Raw genomic sequence first — 22,840 nt, forward strand, 5'->3', positions numbered from 1 at the left:
GAAAATAAAACAGACGCGTCATTAAACATTCTATCTTCCTTTCCCATAATTAGGAAACTAAATCATTCGTACAAAATGCCTTTTTTTACAAAATGTAAGTACAAATTTCTTTATTATTGCCTTTGTGATGCAACGACGTTGTTCTTACATTTTACCGATGGTGATTTGCATCGTTTGAAACGAAAATCGTGCAGACCATAATTTTACGATCAATGGTCGATTGTTGTAAGGTTCCTTTATTTACACGTCACAGTTCCCATATAAGACGAGTAGTGTCTTCGAATCAGATAAATCCATCATGTTGCAATGTTCAAAATTGCCGGCTTCTTTAGTGAACATGTGAACGATCGGCAGTAATGTTACTAGGACCGCTTCTTCATTTTGAGAGAAAAAGATGTAATTTGTCCGGATAACGTTAAGAGGCATACGTTTCTCGAAGACGACGTTGCAGATGCTGGTACGCGGTCAGAACGCCGCGTTTCTTTTTCTGTAAACGGCACGGAGCTGCTTCCTGATTCGATATTGCGATCTTTGTGTCTAAAGGCTCGATGAGAATATTATTATCCGGATGCACGAAGAAGGCAATGGAATGACGACCTCGGCCACAGAGTTCTGGGACAACGACACGATGTCTTAAAGCTGGAATTTGATTGTTGGTCCAACTCGCTAAAATGTCGCCACTGATCACCAAAATAGCACCGGGAAGATGGCCGACTCTTCCCCATCGTTCTCCAAACGGAGTTTGTATTTCCAAACCTCCTTCGCAATCCTATAATCGATGATGTTGGACTTGTATTCTTTGTAAAAATGGATTTTCTAAAGTAATCGCAATAAATATGTATACAAGAAAACTATTCCTATGGTTTGCAGGCATTTAATTCCGCTTCACTTTCAGCGTATACCGATTAAGGGTTTAGTTTTAATTAGGTAATTACGTATTTGTAACATAATTTCACGAATGTACGTACCTGTGCCAATAAAGTGAAAGTACCGTAATCACAATGAGCGCCGTAACGAGCCAGTCCAGGCGCTGGTGCACCAAGAGGCGGATAGTAAAGGAGACGAAGGGTTGACTCGTTATCAGATTCCAGCATGTGCGAATGCTTCGACAGCAAGAAATCAGGTGATTGCTCTAGGCCCACGGCCAGAGCCTATAAGGCATACATCACATACATTGGCCTGTATTTTTACTTTATAGTGTCTACTGATACCGATGGCTGTAATGTAACCGAAGAAACCAATCGTGTTAGTTGTTTGCTGGCCAGATTGGTTTGTAGGGTTACTTACAGTTAGAGCTGTTTATTTTATTAAACAACCACTTCAAGAGCTTCCGAATTGTCACGACGTGAAATGTTGCTTTCAAACCGATTCTAAACTCTTAAACTTATATGAGGGAATTTTAAAAACTCGATACGAAAACCGGACGAAAACTGACTACTTGACAGACTTTCCATGAAAACCACGAAAAAGAATAATAATATACGAAACTGGTTTTTGCATCGAGCATCAAAGTGTCGTTAAGGTGTTACAAGGTAGCCGAAATCATCGCAGAGATAAAAAAGACATTACAGTTAGGAGCATGGCAGACAGTTGCTTGAAATCTCGAGTGAGTTCGTCGACCGCTAATCTGAAGCTAGGCACCTCATCATCTGGGAGAATACCCCCGCTTCCGGTTACGTTGAAAAGATGACGTGCTTCTTTCTCATCGGTATATCTGTACCAAATTAACAAAATTAATCCGTCGAACATCTAATTGTGGATCTTGATCGAACGATTCGATCTAATTAAATCTAATCGGAGTATAATTACGAGGAAGGCCCCGGTTTAAGGTAACCGTGGTTCCCCGGCGTGGTGCGCTCGTATTTCGCTCGTATCTCCTCTGGTAATTCGCAAAATGAATCGAGAGCTCTGTAAGCAGCTTTCATCTGCAAACAAATATCCGGGAAAGGTACTTGAATAAAACGAGTCAATATTTGTAAAGAAAAGCTCTTTTATAAATCTAGAGAAACAATAGTACGTAATCCCTGTAGGATCAGTGAATTAAAAAAAAAAAAAAGGAAAAAAAATTAAAGTTGAAAAATGCCTCGCGAAAGTAGTTCAAAGTCCACGTGGCTTCTTGGAACACTGAAATGATCGGTAATCTAATACCAAGTACTTGAATGTGTTTTTAATTGAACGAATCATTATGTAATTAACGTCTGTGCTCGGTATCAGAAATATGTCACCTACCAAGGTGACATCCTCGAGTTACAGATAAGTAGAGACGCGTTCAATTTGTCATCGTAATGTTGCGTATCATTTTTGTCGTTATCGACTTGCGAACGAGCGAATTGCTAAATTTGCACGGGTCGCGAAAAAAAAGCGAAGTTGTTTCGAGGGACTAAAATTTGCTCGTAAAAAACAATTCACAAATATGTACGTATGTGGTACGTCGAGTCGACGTGCGTACGATCGCGGTTTCTTACGAGCAATTGCTCAACCAATTCGTCCCAAGGCATCGTTACGGATGCGTTCTATTCGCGCGTGTGTCCGATCCCCCCCTCGAGGAATTCTTAATTCGATTCGAACCGAGATAATTAAAGGCGACGGTTTGTTTCAGCCAATTGACGCATTCAGCACTCGTACACACTGTTGATAACGAACATGTCGTGACGTCAGAGCGAACCAAACTGTCGCTGAAAACGAACGCACCGAGAAAGATTTCGCTGGAGGTAACCAGCCGTCGCAGCTTGCGAAATAATAAATTGGCTACATCGGGCATTATCGGTGATGTAATGTCGTGTGTCGGCAGTCATTCCTGTTACGCAATCTTTGATAAAGAATTACAAATGTAACGACGATAATTCTCCGTCGTTACGTACGAAATTACTCAACCGATTCGTCTTCACGGTTTACTTTGAAATGGACATCCAAAGAAATCGTGCAAAAGAATGACCAATATGTCGAGTACTAACGCACTAACGCACTAACGCACGACTGATTATTACGACGATTATTTCTAAACGTTACGTATGTCGTAACAATTTCAGAACTAAGGATTGATAGAAAGCATACCAATTATTCACCGTTTCTGGAATGTCGGTCATTGAATGCAACAAGCCCACGCATGCGCGAAACAAATTCGTGTAAACACGCTCCTAGTGTCAAGATACACCATGAACCACACGGGACGTGTTTACGGATTGGAACGAATGTGCCGTTTTCTACATATATAACCCTCGTACCACTAATCCCGCGAAAATGTAACACGAGCGGGTTACGATAACGTTCGTTTTCTTTCTCGACGGGAGGGTGGATTCGAGCGTTGGCAAGGTCATCGAAAAATACACACGTATTTATCGGCGAACCCTTGAAAAACTCGTCGTCGTCGTCGTCGTCGGCACGATGCGCGTAATGTATACACGTTCTTCGTTTGTATTTATGTATTCGCCTTGACTCCTTCAATTCTGGTTCCACGCGAGACCGTAATTTTGTAACGCAACCGAGGACGGGAGCTTCGTTACACGGTGAGACTACCCTGGATGTAATACGATCGAATACTCGGTGATCTTGCCGTATAACCTATTTATCTCTATTAAACGAGCTGCTTCTGTAAGTGGATCGTTTAATCCTTTTCGAAACGAGACTATTTTCTATCGTATCATCTGCTTATTCATGCAAGGGTACTGAAAATTCTAGCAAAATGTGATTTAACATTGACTTTGTCACGATTGCTCGAACATTCATAATTTTTAACAACATCCTCTCTCCCCGCTTCGAATATAATCATGCCAGACATCAAGGGCGTTTAATACTTGAGACTCGGTCTTCGATTATACGAAGAGAGGCGAGTATCGATGGAAATGCGTACCTTGCATTCCGGAATGCCGTGGTTGACGAGCAAGGCCAGTCCTTTCTCGGACAGCGCCCTTACCAGCTTCCAAGCCACTTGTTTCACGACACCCTTCTGAGGACATCTCTCAGTCCCTGGAAGAAGAAAACGGAGAGAATGAGAGGGAGAATAGCAAGCAGGAATAGCAAGAGGGAAGTATACATATAATTGCTGTAGAAGTTGCTCGAGTGTCGTCCTTCCACGAGAAGAAGGCACAGCATGTTTATATCCCCACTCCTGTTGCAGTCCGCCGACTCACAGGTATTGGTCGAAAGTGGTGACAAAGATCGGTGACAGCCAATCAGCGGACTGCAGCAACAGTGGGGATGCAAACACGCTGTGCCTTCTTCTCGTGGAAGGACGATACTTGAAACATTCGTAAGTCGAGTAAAGGTTCTTTCGGTGGATAAACAAGTAGCATGAATATTCTTAGCAATTAGTCGAATAGAATGTTTAAATAATAATATTAGAACAATGAAATTCGTATACACAAATATTCCAAGTTTATTCGTATCGTTCGAATAGTTCAGCCCCGGGTTCGAATTACTCTAGCAGGTTACGCGTGTCGTATTTACGATAACACGCTTTCTTTACAGAGTTCACCAAGATACTAAGAAATCTCTGCTCCCCGCTGGAATATCGATTACTTCCGTCATTGAGGGAACACTCATTGATAGATACGGTGTTATCGGGACGCGAATTGTAAACGGACGCGACAGTCCGTTTCTCTTCGCGGAAACGTCGAGTGACTTAATATCAAACGTTTCATCTTTTCGATACTCCATTTTTCTTTTTTTCTTTTTATTCCTGATACGCGAAGATCAGTCAGTCTTGGAGGATAAAACTTTTTAGGTCTGGGTCGCGTGTTTCGAAATGTGACAACGTCGACGGTGCGTGACACTGACTTCGTTTGTAATTTTTCTTCGTGTATATGCATGATTCACACTTTGATAAGTGCATGCCAAGACAATGCTTTTTTATACTTTGCTCGAGCGTGTTTTTATATATGTAGACGGTTAAAACAACGTTCTTTCGCGGCAATCCTATTTGCGCGTGAACATGCGATTTTCAGTAGGGTCGATGAATAAATGGCTCGCTCTCGTGGCAATTATTAATAGAAATCATGTTTCCGGATGATGACTTCGATATACCGTATTTATAACTGTCGCGGTGAGGCCGTCGATTGGTTGGAAACCTGCAACAGACAATACGATATCTGAATGTTTTAGTTGGGCCAATTACTAAATAATCGGCACAAATCACGAAACAAGACCGCTCGGTCGCATTCGTTTTTTGCCAGATGCTGATAACGAACGTTATCGCGATGCACGCACGGTGCACACGGTTGGCTCTTCTTTCCACGGTTCGCAGACGGAACTTGTTACAACGATACGCGATGACGATTGCTTTCTCGGGACTTTTTTCCTCCGTGAGAAGTTGATTTCACTTCGCGACACGACGGATCGAGATAAAGATCCGCCGCGACTGTACGTTTCCTCTATTTCCGTGACGATGGCAAAGGGATAAAGACAGATATACGTAGAGGCAGGTAGAAAGAGTCGAGCAGAGAAATACAGTAGAGAGGATAGTTCCTCGTCGCGTTTCTACGTCCTCGAAGATAAGCATCGCTGTTGGGCATCAGGCCAATATTGCAAAAGTGGATACTAAGAACTTCTGCTCGAGATACTTTCGCAACGTCGCGATAATTATGAGTTATCGTTTTCGAAAAAATTATTGAAACGAAATCCTTATGGTATTTGTCGAAGGGGAAATATTCGTACGAGTCACGGGATAATAATTCATTCGTTTAAATTTCGTTAATCTCTACTTATTGTCGAACAAAATGATAGTAGATAATACCACTAGATGGCTCCGTGTTTCTATATACGTTTCTCAAAAGTTTTGTTAAATAAATTACTCCATACGAGAGTGAACTGCGTCGTACGCAAATTGCGTCTAAGGCAAAGGTTACTGGGCAAGCTTTCGTAATGTTTTTGAGTAGTCCAAGACGATGATATTTTTTCAAATCACCTGTGTAAATAAGCCAATTAATATTTCTCAATTATTTTCTATTTCAAACAGTTGTAAATTTTACTTGAAAGATAATTGCGAAGATTGATCGGTGTTGCGTTAAAAAGCTGTGTTTGCAACGCTTTCATTAATCCCTTTTGTATCTAGTGAATTAAACCTTGTAATTATTTACTCGATGCTTTGTCGCACAAACTGTATTAATAAAAAATACTTGATCACTTTGCAGAAGATTATATACATCGACTCGATTAAGTGGAAAGCAATTTCTATGTACTTTGCTTTTACGACTACGTCTATAATTCTATACTTTTTAAAAATAATTTTTAAGCAGCACCAATAAAAGACCTCGCTACAGCAAACACTAACATTCTCAGCGTTATCGATCAAATTTCTATACTAAACATTTCACGTGTCATCGTAGAAGATCGTCGCTTTAATTTCTACTTTATTTTTATGATTTCAATTCAACTATTGTTATTGAAATATTATTTGTAGTAAGGGCATCGACTCAAAGACTTCTAATCCTTAATAGAACAGTCCGAGGATAACGACCACAAAAAATTTGCATCTAACCATGATTCATCCAGTCCTTGAAGGATGAGGTTAACGCGTTGCTTTCCGTATCGCGAAATAGTTGGACAAACGTAGCATGTTAATTCGACTACTTGTTACAAAACAATACTAGCACATGGCGGTGATTTCTTATCGGATAGATATACAAGATCGTACAAAGAGCAAATGAATCAAGCAGAAGCAACAGCTAATTGGTGTTGTTGAATAAAAAATGAGTATCGTCGCTTCGAGGTGGTTTGAGCAGGATAAAAGACGCATAAATAATTTTCAAGTTTTATGTGCGATTCATTATGGCTATGACTCATTTCTTGCGCAATATCGAGAATGCAAAGTTAGGCGATCCTATCTACGAAATTTTCACTACTAGGTAAACATTTCATCAAACATTTCGAAATTCTGTTGCAATACATACACTGGTAATGTTTTAAAATTTCTTCTCTTGCAGTTTTTAAAAATATTAGAAATTCGAGATAATGTCCTTTGTGAAGTAGGTCCCAGTCATCGGTCGCTCATGATCTTGATCTTATTGTGTTTAGTATGCACCGACACTAATTTACTATGATACTAGAACTGTTGAGTACTCAATGCGTTGCCCTAAAAAATGAAATACAAATATAGAAAGTACTAAATGCGAAATATTACTGTACAAATCGAGTACTCGGCGACTGACCAGGTCCTTGTAAAATAACAACGGAAATTTGAACGTCCTTGCACGAAAATTCGTTTCAAAAACATCAAGCCGCACTTTCGACGTAGAAATCACAACTTACCTTGCTACTTACATATTTAATGACGGAGCAAGGTCTATATCAGTGTCTCTCAATCTTTTCTTTTTTCCTCACGACCCATTTCTAAGTATTACATAGCTATTACTGTAACCCTTTCACCCACAATACTGCTCGTTGATCAAAATAATAGTATGCTAATTAACTTTTAATAAACAGGGTGTGTTCGGCCAACCCTAGGAACAATTTTAACGGGAGATTCTAGAGATACAAATAAGACGAAAATCAAGAATACTAATTTGTTGATGGAGGCTTCGTTAAAAAGTTATTAACGTTTAAAGTTCCCCCCGTACTGAATTTTTTTTTTTCTAGAAAGTGGGTAGGATTTCGAGGATATGTCTAATGACCAAAAATTATTGAAATGGACCCCCGCAACTGAAAATAATTTTTTTAGAACGATTTGAAATCTTTTAATTTTGTCGAAAAATTTCACATCTTCTCGAATTTTTTTCTGGAAAATGAGTAGGATTTCGGGAATATGTCTATTCACCAAAAATGATTGAAATTGACCCCCGCAACTGAAAATAATTTTTTTAGAAGGATTTGAAAAATTTTTTTTTCGCCGAAAAATTTAGGCACCTACCCCCTGTCGATTTTTCTTAAAAATTCGTTTTTCATTTTGAGTAATTTTGTTTGACGCCCTACAGAAAAGTTGTCTAATACTTTTTTGTAGGTACCCATGAGCTCTACTTCAGAAAAAAGTTTCATTGAAATATATTCACTATTGTAGGAGTTATGGCTGTTTGAAAATTGGACCATTTTTATAGGGTTTTTCTCACTTTACGGGGTCAAGGAACTACTTTTTGGAATTTTTTGGAATTGCTACATATTCTCCATCAAAATACGCGTTATTTGCTTTTTGAAACATTAAAATCGTCCAAACCGTTCAGAAGTTATGACATTTTAAAGATTCGCATGAAATTTACGGGCAACATAAATTACATTTTCGTTTAGGAATTTTTTTCTCGAAAATGCGTAAGATTTCGAGGGTATGTCTATTCACCAAAAATGATTGTAATTGATTCCTGTAACTAAATACAATTTCATTTTAATATGATTTGAAATTTTTTAATTTCGTCTAAAAATTTCAGTACCTACTCGAATTTTTTTTTAGAAAGTGAGTAGGATTTCGGGGGTAGGTCTATTCACCGAAAATGCTTGTAATTGACCCCTGTAACTAAATACAATTTTTTTAGTATGATTTGAAATTTTTTAATAACTTTGTAATGAAGCCTCGGTGTAATTTCCGCCTCTATGATGTTCGATTATCGATGGCTACATTTACAAGCAAATATAATCCTAATCCATAGAACAGTAGATAAGTAGACACGACTAAGCTCGATTAATTAGTAATTGCTAAGAAAATTCATGAGTGGCTTGTCAAGAGCGTCGATTCAAGGAAGATTAGCACCGCCGAAGGCGAAGGTCTTTTGTCACATGGTATCGTAAATCGTTCCGTCTTCTCTTCCGATGATCGAGTGGCAGTAAATCTTCCGGTGGAAATCCACCGCAAACATCACGAGTTACTGGCGAATTTTCCATACCGAGCCTCTCGGAACTGGGCTTCATTCTTTGTTCACGTGAAGGCACGCGAACGGAACCGACGGCGATACGCGCGCGCGCAAAAAAAAAAAACGATGTTCAAACAATCGTTTCGCAGTACTTTCGACGATAAATAATCGTTGCTTCCTCGTAGCGAGGACTTGTGTTTGAAATAGAAATAATTTCCAGGGCGAATTTGAATCTTTGTTGTAACATGTACTGCAACAATTAAATAAAATACTTTAGAGAATGCATTTGTACCTTTTAAATTACCTTCGTGTAGTGCACGTCCTTTAAAACAATTTTTATATATTCCTACTAATCAGTATTCTTGATTGAAAGTGTCCGTATCAAAGTACTCGAGTGCACGAACAAATCTGCAAGAATTATGGTCGCACATTAGTGGAAAATCTGGAGAATAAGGCGAACGAATGTGTTTCATCGCGACAGTCTTTGCGAATTATCGAGGAACATATGGTTCTTCGTTATCTATAGATACATACGTCAATGTACGTGAGTAAATATTTCCACAGTGAACACTCGTTATATGTTTTGTGACCGTACACCAGTTCTTTCTTTTTTTTTCAAGTGATTTGACGAGGAATTGCGAAACGTATTTTGGCAATGTAAAGTGGATCGAAAAAATGACGACAGACAAAGAAACGTGTTAGTTGCGTAACAGACGAGCGATTTTTGAAATCTATCGTAACTAAAGACGGAACGCTTTGGAAGACTTTCAATGCCAGGACGTTGAACTCTTTCCGAAAGCTGTTAGCACGTACTGTTAAAAAAAAAAAAGACTGTCGCGGTCAATTTTAAGGAACTTTTCGTTTGACCTTTTCAAAACTTGGAGAATCTCGAAACGCGGACAGATTTTATATTATTAATTCTTTCAAAACAAAAAGTGTTTCTATCGTACTTGGCGAATAAACGGGTTTCTGTTTCTCATAAGAATTCTATTTCTCTGCAGTGAAGTAATAACAAGCATGTATCTACTTAAACAATACGTACTTAGGCACGTGTATTATAATCATTCGGTCTAAGTGTGTTAGCATTCGTAATGGAAATGTAAAGGATGTGTCATGCGCATACGATTTACAGGGTGTCCCAGTAGTCGTGGTATAACCGAGCAGTGGAGTGATTTTTAAATACGCAACTTTGCACGCGACAATTTCACCGATCAGTCCCGAATTTGATGAAATTCAATCGTGCGTTACGATGTCTGGTCACCCCATATTTATCGAGCGTTCATATCGGTGGGAACGTTACGACGAATCGTGCTGCTGGTGCGTGCGTCCCTATCAGTTGAGGTACACCGCACAAAGTTGCTTCGAACTCGCAACGCAAACGCATTACATATTCCGTTGGAGGATGGTAAATGGCATATGAAAACGTATCGCCGCTTGGTAACGGTATATTCGATCGTTATGTACCGGGCGAAAGTATCGGCGAGACAGCCGGTACCAGGAGAAACTAGCGAAAATTTTCTCCTGGTCGTGTGTACACCCTAGAAACTCAATTTTAAGTAAATATTTGGCCAATCATAACGTGGGATATATCTGCTCGTGACACCACGGAATAATTCGACGTGTTACAGTACCGAAAAATATTCAATATTAAATATCTAGCATATTTGTTAATATCATTATTACTAACCTATTATTCCTTTGAAGCAAAGCCCAATAATGTACGGAGTCGTGTAAATTAAATATCGAATATCTTCACAATTACTGTATTTGCAGTACTAATCGCCATTTTCTTAATTCTTTCGCTGCTGAATATATGTATAAAAGTGACAAGACGATCTCTTAAAATTAATTCCATTCAGTTCCTAAGAGATGGCTCTTTGTACCCGTGAAATTTCAATATTCTAATTCCTAGTAAAATACAAAGAGACGTTGAATGTGTACGGACGATATACGTGTTATCGTGAACATAACGACGACGACACTTACGATTCTATTTCCGCGGATATCGTTTAATCCGCGATTTGCTTTGCTAAATACATCCGCGTATATACTGCGTATTAAAAGGCGATAAACAGTACGGAAGTAACTCTTGATTTCGACAGCGACACGCACCGTCCATAAATGTGTCATCGGGTTTGTACTCATCGATTTACGAAACGTTTGATAAGTCATAGACACGAAGTGTCCAACGTTCGCGTATTTTGTCCGTAAGACGCGTGATGGCGTTTCTGTTTGCGTAATGGTTTCCACTTCGTAAAGCTCGTTTCCACTCCATAGGCGGAAAAAATGAAATATTCATATTTCACGGGATTTCCTGCGACGTCTCTACGTGCCGCGGACTCGCAGTTGGACTTATCCGAAGGTTTGATTCAACAACGCGAGAGGAAAAAATGATTTCGATGAAACTACGACGATAAAACCCGATTCCAACAGGCGATAACGGTTCACGCGACTACCGTGTGAAAATAAACTTTGTTCGGCGTGACGCAGCCAGCTCCACCTTTCGGAGGGTCTGTCGTGACGTCGTGAATACCAAACCCTGTTTCCACGCCGCGCCGTACGGTGGGCCATGATTGAAATTTAACCGTTAACTAGGTTATCAGTCATCGTTTAACACTGTTTCTACCGTGATTTTATAGTAAAGTCTCAAGTAGTAGCAATTAGGAAAATTGAGAAATGATTAGGAAGAACGAATTGTTTGAAAAAATGCAGTCATACTGGGGGGGGGGCATGGCTCGACTGAAATGTAGATTGCAAACCCAGATGGTACGAGTGTGTTATTTTATACAATGATCGTGAATCGTGGGAAATATTTTCGTTCTAGCGAGACGAATTATTTCGCCAATGGAAGATGCCGAAATTAACCTTAACTTTCCCCTTATTAAATACAATAATGTTACAGCCCACTTATTGCAATGTGTAAGAAAAAAACGGAAACGACGATAATAAATGTGAAACGTGAAACAGGAATTGCTTTCAATTGTGATAGCAACGCAACCAAACATGTATCTAGTAACACATATCTGCTGACAGTTAAAATGCACGGTTGCTACGATGAAAGTGAATTTGAAGATTGCGATCTACATCATTCGCGCGCTAATGTTTTAACCACATACAAATGAGCCACGAGTGAAAACAGCTACACAACACAGGGGAACACGTTTTATTTTGTTTGCAGTGTATCGCAAGCGCGTTTCACAATTGAGAACCCACATGATATCGTGCCGGGGAAGTTTCTGTCACGTTGTCTTCGCTGAATTATATCGTCACGCGTTGTGTCGACGAAACGTGACGCGACCATTGAAACGAATACTTTTTTGAGACGAATCATTTTCCCGGAAAGCGTCCACGTCAGCCATATTTTTAGTTCGATCGATCGTCGAACCCGAAATGGAAAACTATATCCAGATGTAATTATTTCAGAAAAATGTTACCGTTAATTTAATTACTTTGTATTCTTGATCGCGTTAAGACGTTATATTTATTTAAACCACATGTTTGTTAATTGACCACTAAAGAAGCGATAAAGGTATTACTTGGACAGATAAAAGTTAATTACTTGATACTGAATTTCTTAATGTAATTTGCTTGTGCTTTTTTCTCTTTTATATATTTGCTCAACAGGTGTTTTGCAACCGATCCGGCAAAAGCGTTACCATTTTTATTTCGCAACATTCGCATCCAGCAAAGCTACCGTTGGTTGACCAGGATTTCAATAGCGTTATCGCTATTGCACGCGCGAAACAAACTAAGAAGACACAAGATTATGCACAACCTCGGTTTTTCTTCGATATACAAGTTTTCATGGTCAGTGTCTCGTCGCGAGGATTGCTCCGACTAGACCGAAACCTTTGCACCTAGTACAAGATGGAGAATGTAAATCAGTGCTCAGTAATCCAAACAGAATGCAACGATTGAATCGTATTGATTCCTAATACAGATTGAAAACGTTCTGAACGAATATATTCGGAATCAAAGGATTGCTTGAATCGACTGCCGAACAATTATTAATTTAGTCTATTTTAATTCTACCAAAATAAACCTACGGAACCCAATCTAGCCGACAATGTTATTCCGTCACGTTTATGGCGATCGATACTTGCGCAAGTACGAATTTTGCAACTGCTGCTACCTACGTGTTTTCTCCAGATGCCGATCACTCATCGTCTCCTCGCTGTGCGCATTCCGTGTCTCTATGACGTTCTTCGTCAGGGGTGTCGTACTTGATTCTTACATAGGATCGCATACAGGGCGAAATAATATTTCAAGTAGAGCGTCTTAAATTATGGGTTACGACGTTTCCCTCCTGATTAAAGGGTGTTAAATGTATAGTTATGTATTGTTATTTTGTTACAGATGTATTATTATAACGTAGAGCGCCTAAACCTTTTACAAGACTGGCCAAAGACCGCTTGACCCGGAGGTTACTAAAAATATCTTCTACACTACGGGGGGCACAGCGGATATGGAGGCGAAAACAGTAACTGGATATAAAATTTGCGAAAAAATATTTCGATATATTATCATGTTTACGAATTAGTACAGTCGATAATGTTCGCGATAGTTAAAAATATTTTCGCCGCTCGAGACACATTTACGAGTATTGTAGGCTATACGCGAACGTAGAAAACGTGAACCTTCAAAATTGCGTTAAACAAGAACTGCAGACTTCCGTGAAAAACGTTTTGAAACTCGCGTCACGGTGTCTTTCCCGTTACGGACGCAAGACTATCGACCGAATTCTTTCGTGATGGAACAATTCAACGCTCGTTGGAATTGTTTTGGCGTAAATCAATACTATCTAACTTTTCTGTACGTCGAAAGACCAATCAATTTATCCGTTTGTGATAAAGACGATATGGCCATTCGCATGCATACTTTATGGACAAACCTTCTCCCGACCTCTAAATAATTACCCATTCTTGTATCACTTAAATTAATAACACGTTTATTACGAAACTACGAGAACCGTGCTATTAGTATATTCGTAAAAATAGTAATATCGGTGAACAGCGCTGTACTCTCGATATTGCAAGAAAATTAGAGGCGGTATAAGGTTCGTGGAAAAATAGTGAATGCGAATAAGGTGCACCGTGCGATCGCATGGAGAGTAATTTTCTTCAAGTTCGCCGATACACCCAATAATTAATTTTAATGCCGTTTCGACGTAACGTAGTGAAAAATTCAAATTGCCCGAAGCTCTAGCTCTATTCTTGGACTTGTGCATAAATGTTAGCTTATTCGTATCGTTGTGTATCGGAGAACGGGCACGTGTAAACGACGGACAGGCAAGAAAAAAACGCAAATCGCGTTTGTGTCTATGCATTTGCGCATGCGCAGGCGCGACTGTGGAACAAGCAAGCCTATCGTACGGCACACGACGCGAAAAGTGAACGGTGTCGCGTAACTTTTTTTCCGCGACCAACACTATCGCCGCGCGAAGAAATGCAACTGCACAAACGATGCTCGAGGATAAAATGAAGCCCTCGATCATTCGTCCGACTAGTACATGAAAAACGACACCGTGAATATAACGCCTGTAAATACAGAACGTCGAAAAGATCTACTACAAAACGCAGCATAAACTTATGGGATGACCTAATATGTTTTCATTGTCTCCGAAGATACGAGGCTTTGCTTTAGTCAAGGACGAAATTTCACGCTTCAAAGAACAACACATAATAACATAAAGCTATTCTTTTGTTTTCAGAGACATTGTACCACTCTTACGGAGAATATGGTCAATTTAACACGCTGAGTGGCAAATTACTGTCTTTTTAAAACTAATGTTTATTTTCTTTGTTGGATTCAGAAATACTTTATTATCTTGCTTGTTGCACACTATGTTTTTACGTAGTTGGCGTTGTCTCTTAAACAACACGAGAGTTCAGGATGTCAGCGTAGGTAGCGAGAGGGGGCGATGCAAATTGTTAAATAAACGCTGACTCTCAGAAGTTGCTTTCTCAGAAGTAAGAGACCTGTGCATGACATACTATGCATTCATCGATTACACAATTTACGATAAACGGTGTGCAGAATGACTCCAAGTCGCTCACGAGAAGGAAGCGTTTCGACGAAGGTCGGAAGTTGACCGCGATAAGTCGCGACGGTTACTGATTCGAGTTGCAGCGACTGTTAGGTACGGCATATTCTTTTACCCGATGAAAGTAAGATCGAGATCAAAGAGCGTAATAAAGGGGGGAGAGGCGTCGCGTCGGGACGCGCGAATCGCAAGAGAATTTCATCCGACGACGACCGACTAAAAATATTTTTCCCTGGGAGCGATTGAGGTTAAAAGTGCAATCGGAGGTTTCATTTAATTAAAGAGCAATCTCTGGCCGACTGCAATCTCGGTGAAACAAGTCGTACGAAGCAACGTTCAACAAGTGGTTACTACCAAACGCGAACGTGCCAAGGTATGTAAGTAGGTACATACACATATATTTCTATCGAACAATACTATATCGCATAAAGAGAACGCCGATGACTAAGGGGTGTTCGCTCGGCAATTTAAATCGACTACACTAGCCACGATTTACATAATCGATGACTAACATTGGAATTGTAACGATAGTTCCGTGTCGATCCTGATCTCGATCGCGAACGCTTTGAAAACGACAGGAGCGAGTCTAGTCTGTTTTGGTCGAGACCGGCGTTGCCGTTCGCAAAGTCGTGTGGTCGTTGGCCTGTCGCCCAGACTCGAAATGTACACGCGGCTGGGACAGAAAGAGACGAAAGAAAACGCTCGAACCGGACTGGACGAAGGGAAGGATGAAACGAGAAACGGAGATACGTTTCGTAGGCTCTCGGGTCGTGGATTGAAATGCGCCGGTCTTTTCGTTTCGCATCGTGCACGCCAATCCATTATTCTCGACGGCGTTCGCTGCGAGCGCTTAAATCATTACCCAACACACAGTTACAGCTACAAAAACGCGCGAGATATGTACTTACTTACGAGTTTCATGCATCTCGCATACGTAGATACATACATAGACGCGCGTGCATAGACGGTAGGCACGTTCCTGTCGACCAACCTTCGCGATTGGTAACTTATACGTACGACCCTGAGAATCAAACGGCCGATAGAAATCAACGACTACAGTAGTATGTATGTACCGTCTTCGTTAGAATGCTGGTCAACGTGAAAGGGTCCTCACGCGATGAATACTATTTGCGAAACGAACACCATCAATATTATGTTTGACAACACGCTGGTTGCACGCGCGTTAACGTCTTTTTATCAATATTAGCAACCCAGCGGGTTGTTTGATCACGAGTAACGTATCATCTCAGGAAGTTTCACTGTAGTTCCAAGTTCTCGAGTGCGGGAAAATTCAAACGATGTACATATGTGAAAGTGGCTCGGAGGGCGAAGGACGCTAAAATATCTGGATACGGCCCTGGTCTTGACAGTATTGTTTAAATTGTTGCTGATAGTTGGACAGAGACAGCCATACGGGTGCGATATCTAAAAAATATTCCACCGAATATTTCCATTCTTGTACAAAAATATTAGCGTATATGTACATCGATAAAATACACGATTATTTGCAATTGATAATAGGGTTAAGTTAAAAACGAAGATCGTTTATTTTAATAAAATATTACGGCGTAGAAAATATAGCACCTCGAGTGTACTTAAGGGTTAATCATTTAATCGTTTTGTCTTTGTTTGCGTTTGTTACCAATCGATCGGATAAATCGCGGAGAAAAGATGCATGTGGCAGATATCATTGTCGTATCAAGCTATGAATCAGTAATTACGCTTAATACGATATAGTTCTGACGCATAATCACGATCGTATCATTTTTTTCATCCTGAATGGAATTTCCCATAACAAACCACACCCCGCGAAAGATTAGTATAAGATAAGCGTGTAATCTCCCATAGTACTTTCTGACGTATACATTATGGTAATCGAAAAGTGATAAATTATTCTATAAAGACTACATATATGTATAGATAGACGAATCACGAGATACCCTATAATCAGTGACTCTCACAACCAGCGTTTGATGAACGAACCCCTTACATACGAGCGTGCAACGAAAATTTCACGTTGGATTCAATTTACGCGCATTATCTTCTACGAAGGCGATCTGTGTTTAATTTTCTTACGCAATTATTACTGCACGGTGATGAAACGATAGCGTATATGCAAAGAAAAGTAAAGAAAAAATAGATCAACGCTCGAGTCGCGTACGAAAGTAGGGGTGTAACAATTTGTTTAAGATGATCTGCCAACAATTTTGCCAATTAAAAATGTTTCGCGGGTTAGAAGAGGTTGAAAAACACTGCCCTATATGAGCGAAGAGGACGCCAAGGGAGGGGCCCTTCTTTGTGAGACGGGCTCTGACCTCAACGGATCGTCGGACCCGAGGTAGGCGCCTTCGACTGTGAAACGACGAAGCTGTTGCTGCTGGTTTGCTTGTCTGTCTGGCCAGTTCCCTGGCCTCGTTGCCAAGCAACCGCAAAAGCGTCACCCCCTGAATCTCTAAAATTCCTCGCACTTGGCCGTTCGAGCGAGTTATCCGTTCGGAGCATTATTTTTTTCCACGTGGTAATCGCGGTGTTAAAAATACGCGCAAAAGGCAAACGGTTTTTCATCGTCGATTCCAGGACAAATATATATTTTTAGAAAGCGTCGGTAATAATTCAGTAACGCGCGAAGTCGGTCGTTACGATAAAGTCAAAGTTCACACGATTTCGTCGCGTTGGCATTTAACGGTTAAGAAAAACCTGTTCGATATATGTACCAGGAAATATCTACATATCGATATATGGCAATCGTTCATTATTTCAAAGTCGATCGATCAACGGCCAATGCAACCATGAACTTTCGCGTCAAGTCATCATATCGAGAGTCATTCACGCGTCGAGCAAAATTACGTAGATACATACATATCTCGTCTCGCATCGCCACGTGCGTAGGATCGCAGTTAATTACAAGCTACGCCGGGTTTTGTGTCGCGTGGAATTTCGTAAGTTCGACCCCCATGACCGCAAGTTGCGATATCTCGTGACAATAAGCGATTGTTTTACGTGGCACGATTAAACGCACGGTCGGTGCCGCTGATCGTCGACTGTTAACGGCGTACGAAATTTGAAATCTGGTTCTATCGACTTACCCATATGAGCGAGGTCGATGATCGGCACTTCGCACTTGCTTAGAAGCGTCTCACATGTCTGAGTTACAATCGGGGCACTCGTGCAGCAGCTCATCTTACTCGTGGCCAGTTACTCGTCGAAATGAGATTTCTATCGCTGTCTTTCTCCTTCGTCCTCCCGTTCTCGTTCCTTCTCGCTGCTCGGTCTTCGGCTACTCTCGCAATTTCGTATCTTGTCCCCGATCTTTCCGTACCGTTCACTCGATCGGTTCCTTTTTCGTGCGTCGACTTTAAAGCTGTTTGCTACCTTTTCGTCCTCTTCGTTCGATCGTGTAGCACCGATGATATATCGAGACAGAAAATACGTGGCTCGACGTTGCGACGCGTCTGCACACTACACTCACCACGTGCGAATTCGCCCACCCGGTACAGGCGATCCCGAACAATTTCACTAAAATATCCAAGAAAAAATCATACTATCACTGTGCGCGCGTATGGAGATTCTTTTTCCGAGTTACGGGCTCTCGACACTCGCTTCGAGAGGGTGAAAAAACCTTCGAGCCTCGATGGCGTTGCCGGTTATCGTTACAAGAAAAGGGCACGGACGAGGAGTGTTACGGCAACCCTAACGGTAGCCGTAAGAGACGAGTTTATTGTGGGGCTGGTGATGCGGCAGGTAAACGTATACGTGACTGTGAACTGGTGGGCACATGCTACGCTATCGACGGAGTGGCAGATGACCGAGTATCGAGAGAGAAAAAACGAAGCGACACCGCAACGATCGTAACTGACACGCGAACGTTCGTTGACTAAGCCGAAGAACTCGCAAACTAACCGGACGCGCGCCTCTTACTCCGAATCGGCCCGATGTCGCCCGAGCGGACACGAACGTGGTCAGATCGAGACGAACACGACCGGACGCTCACGATGTTTGCCGAACGGACGATTTCAGGACTCGGAAATTTCGCGCGGTCGGATGAAAACCAAGGAAATCAATTTCTAGAAGTTTCGGACTTTTATTCGAGTATTCCTAATTTTATTTACACTTTGATACCGTAAGATACACACGCCTCTTTTGTTTCTACGACTAAATAGTATTGTTTCGCATTTGATTTGTACTTTGAATATTATAATTTTTAACTGCGAAAGAAGAACGAGGCAATCTTATTAGTATTCTACGTCAGTTTGGAAAAATACTAAGTTTCTATCAAAAGTGGAACAAAACGATTTTATCAACTGCGAGTTAAAATTTCACAAACCTGGCGTTTTGCTAAAACACGACGTGACACGTGGGACCGTCGCTAGCGCGTATTGGCTCCTCTAATGTGCTTTGCACGATGCTTTGAACCGTACTGCACTCCCGTCGACGATCTTGAATTACTAACGCAAGATTCGTCGATCCCCACCACTCGCGGGCCTCGCACGGTCTCGCGCCTTACCTCTAATCGTTGCAATTGGAATTTGTAATTCCCAATACTACTAAATGGATTTAAACTTCCTTTTATCGAAAAAACCTTTATAATGCTTAAACGCGATAACCACCGTAGTCAGCGTGCACCTGTCTTCGAACGTTTCAGGATTACCGATCGTGCTCGCCAGCTGTTACACGAACGAATGAAATCGGTCGTTGTCTCGATCCCCGTTCTTCTCTTAGGTATCAATAAATTTTAAGCGATATTTTTCTCGTCAAAGCGTCGAGTCTCGTTTCTTGGCTATGGTGTGTTCCTCGTGAGTGGTCGGTCTGATTTTCGCGATTTCAAGTATGGCGGATCGATCGGTGTACTTGGTCGCGGGCGACGAATTCGCCGTGGTGGAAGTGGAATTCGTGTCGTCTTTTGCGCTGCTTTTATTTTTAGAGCGAACGCGCCTCGACGACGACACAAGTTTCATTTTTTTCCTGCGTCGTTTATCTCGCCTCTTTGTTTCCCGCGAGGGTCGCGCCTCCCAGTTCGAGGGGGATGTGCTCAAGTCTCGTCTCTTCGTTTCCGAGCTGAATCGAGTACGATAACGATTGTTCGTTTATCATTCGAATTGTTTTCAAGGGTACGTTAAACGTCGATCGAACTATTAACGAGACTATATCTTATCCGTGGACCAAATGCAACCGATCGAACAACTGCTCGCTTAATGACCCGACGCCGCTTATCGTACCCGGCGCGTACACTGGTCGATTTTAATTGAAATTGCTCGATTAATTTATGGAGCTCGATTCTACTTTCGTAAACGACGAGTAGATGAATTTATTTAGGAATTTATTGATCGATTTACCTTGTACCCTCTAACGATACGCTGGTGGATTCGTCGACGAAGGCCGCAGGAAGATGATATAAACGACACGTTCCGCATAAAAGCTTGCGCATAATCTGTAAAGATAGACGAGATTATATGCGTCATTTTATTGAATCGAATAAAAGAAAAACTAAACAGAAGCGGTATTTCTGCAGTTTAGCGGCTTCTCTCAATTTCGATTATTTGACTAAATTTTCGACTCGGTCAAAATACTGTTTATCACAAACGGTTGTAAAAATTTTGATGGATATTTTGTATTTTTCAATCTATCGTAATCTTGCAAGAGACTTATATCACGATACCAGGATTAGTAGTTTACGACGCAAGTAATTCCCTTAAGCTTATCTTCCTTGAACCGAATCCTAGTCAAAATTTTCCTAAATTAGAAACTGTAGGAGAACAGTGTCATCCGCGTGTATATCCAAAACAGTGTACAAAATTTTACGTTTCTATTTCAAAGAATGGTTCATACAGGGTTGCTAGATTCCTATGCAGAAAACGGCTAAATTATTACATAATTCTGTTTACTCCAAAGATGACTTGAAACGTTGTACTAAAAGTAGCATGTTTAAGACCGATAATCGGTCGTTTATCGTCGTGGTCAAAATAGATTAAGGCCTGTAGATCCGAGGAATGGAGAAGGACAAGTGGAAATTAATATAAACCAAGATGATTTATTGACCGAGGGGCTCGAATTAATAAATATTCCATTCCCTGTAGCTTTGTACGATGTGCCTTGAACTCTTCTAGATCCTAAAATTCGTAAATATCGTACCTTCGTGATCAAAAAGGCTAAGAAGACTTGAATGATCACCAACGTGCTGGTCATTACATAGGCGACGATTACTATTCTAAGGAGAACAGGACTGACGACTTCGGCGCAGCCGTTCGTGTTTATGGTTCGTACGTCCTCGTTGAGGATCTCCGTGTGCTCGCACGGCACCATTGCTCTCAAATTGCAGCAACTGAAGGGAACACCGCGGTCCCTGTACTCCTCGTCGGACATGGGACTTTGGGCCGACATTTCCTCGCGTGACGCATAATCCACACCCTGGCGAAATAAACGGTCTTTTGTTATGCTTTTACGACACGATCGTTTCACGTTTTCTCACACCATTATACCGTGGTTACCCTCCTTGATATCGTGGATTCACCTGCCAGTCAAAGTGGAACCAGTCTGCGTAGGAAGAATGGCCGCAGCATTGAAAGATAAACTGTATCTCGTCGATGGCGCACTTGTAAGACACCGCGCTCGCGTACAAGCGCATCGAGCTGTTGAATATGCCGATCAGCGTGTCCTGCCTCACGCTTATGTGATATCCTATCGAGGCCAACGTGGCAGCGTTCATTATTGCGCATATCGCTATTATTACCAGCAGGCATCTTAATACTCGTTTTGTTTCCGCGCAGCAGCGTGGCACCTTGCGTCTGAAAGTTCGAGGCAAACGATTAGATCAGGATCAGCTGTCCAACGCTCGTTTGAAATGAAAAATAAAATCGTACTTACGCGCGTATGCTACGTACAGTTATCAGAGCAGTCGGTAAACCCAAGCTGACGTTCACCAATGTGAATATTACGGGTCGTAGACCGCCAGCGAATCGTATGATTTGCCATTCGGCGAATATCTCCAGGATCAGTATGAAGAATCGCTTAGCCTCGAAGATGGCCAGGGTGACAGCGACGCCGTAACCGAATCTCACTTCCCATCCGCAGTTGCACGGTAGCCTTGCATTCTTTTTAAATACCACCTTGTTACTCCGGCTGCTCTCGCTGCTCGACATTCAACGATAATTGCCGCTTTCTAAGATTACGTACTGCGTTCTGCGTTCAGTCGATCGTCCGTTTACCTGAAAGCATCTTCTGAGCATTTCTAATTCGACCTTTCGTTGGCAACCGTAGTCGCTGAGCCGAAGCGAACATATTTTTCCGAGGCTGATGCGCAATTAGTTAATTCGCGACCGCAATTGAAGTACGCAAGGCGTTCATTTCACGCGCTATTTCGTGGAAAGCTCGTAAACAAAATAAACAGGTTTAACGAGCCGAACTACGACGTTTCGCGTTCCGATAAAAAAATGAAAACAACGTCGAGTTTTCTGCATTATTGCACGGAAACTGTTTCGGCTAACTTTGGATACTGTCAACGTACCCAATTACGAAATAAATGCAATTATACAGCGAACAAACATCTAGTACCGCCACTTGACTATTTTCGGATGACCCGACAATAAGATTCAATTAACAGCGATCATTTAATTAAACGTTCGCGTTTGCTTCGTGGCGAGATAGACTAGCGAACGAAGAACTGATGCCGAACGTGTCTCGTTCGAAGAATGTTGGCGAGAAGAGTTCAAGGACAGCTACTATATGATCTTCGTCGAAGCGTTTGTGGAGTTCTGTGTCCGACGGAACACTCACCAGACGTCATGGCGCGAGAGATAAGGCAGCCTCCTCTAAAATTACAAAATCGCCGTGAGGTTTTACGCACTTTTACGGATTTTTGTAAACACTAACGAAAACGGTGTACGGCCGATGGGACATTGTCTTCGTTCCGAAACTAATTTCACTCGTAGGTGAATCGCAGTCATCGTCGATCGATGCACGAGAACGCTGCCTAATTAACAATTTAATACCATGAACGTGGGTACAGAAAATATTTGTATTTCCACGAATC

General features: G+C 41.3%; 2 protein-coding genes across 2 annotated transcripts; both read right to left on the reverse strand.

Annotated features, from left to right (window-relative positions):
* Positions 1-80: 80 nt before the first annotated feature.
* On the reverse strand, positions 81-19,245 carry LOC122398665 (proline hydroxylase buaE). Its single transcript, XM_043398749.1, has 7 exons — positions 19,139-19,245; positions 17,901-18,330; positions 3,851-3,966; positions 1,810-1,925; positions 1,570-1,714; positions 969-1,151; positions 81-769 (listed from the first exon to the last, which is right to left on the reverse strand). Exons 2-7 carry the CDS (start codon positions 17,992-17,994, stop codon positions 416-418), a joined length of 1,008 nt encoding a protein of 335 aa, XP_043254684.1. The 5' UTR covers positions 17,995-18,330; positions 19,139-19,245; the 3' UTR covers positions 81-415.
* Positions 19,246-19,435: 190 nt separating this feature from the next.
* On the reverse strand, positions 19,436-21,211 carry LOC122398666. The gene is made up of 3 exons (XM_043398750.1): positions 20,944-21,211; positions 20,148-20,242; positions 19,436-19,869 (listed from the first exon to the last, which is right to left on the reverse strand). The coding sequence occupies exons 1-3, from the start codon at positions 21,190-21,192 to the stop codon at positions 19,566-19,568; spliced, it is 648 nt and encodes a 215-aa protein (XP_043254685.1). The 5' UTR covers positions 21,193-21,211; the 3' UTR covers positions 19,436-19,565.
* Between the last annotated feature and the right edge of the window lie 1,629 nt (positions 21,212-22,840).

The sequence above is a fragment of the Colletes gigas genome, unplaced genomic scaffold (genome assembly GCF_013123115.1).
Source record: "Colletes gigas isolate AHSC1104 unplaced genomic scaffold, ASM1312311v1 Colletes_gigas_Sc00012, whole genome shotgun sequence".
NCBI classification, from domain to species: domain Eukaryota; kingdom Metazoa; phylum Arthropoda; class Insecta; order Hymenoptera; family Colletidae; genus Colletes; species Colletes gigas.

What these genes read in the sequence shown, in the direction of transcription:
- LOC122398665 (XM_043398749.1), bottom strand. Translation starts at nt 17,994, where the DNA reads ATGAGCTGCTGCACGAGTGCCCCGATTGTAACTCAGACATGTGAGACG. An exon ending in CATCGACCTCGCTCATATGG is followed by an intron (nt 3,967 to 17,900) that starts GTAAGTCGATAG and finishes TTCTTCTTCCAG; the next exon opens with GGACTGAGAGATGTCCTCAG. An exon ending in CTTAAACCGGGGCCTTCCTC is followed by an intron (nt 1,715 to 1,809) that starts GTAATTATACTC and finishes AATTTGGTACAG; the next exon opens with ATATACCGATGAGAAAGAAG.
- LOC122398666 (XM_043398750.1), bottom strand. Translation starts at nt 21,192, where the DNA reads ATGTCGGCCCAAAGTCCCATGTCCGACGAGGAGTACAGGGACCGCGGT. An exon ending in TAGCCTTTTTGATCACGAAG is followed by an intron (nt 20,243 to 20,943) that starts GTACGATATTTA and finishes CTATCTTTACAG; the next exon opens with ATTATGCGCAAGCTTTTATG. An exon ending in GTATCGTTAGAGGGTACAAG is followed by an intron (nt 19,870 to 20,147) that starts GTAAATCGATCA and finishes TACTCGATTCAG; the next exon opens with CTCGGAAACGAAGAGACGAG.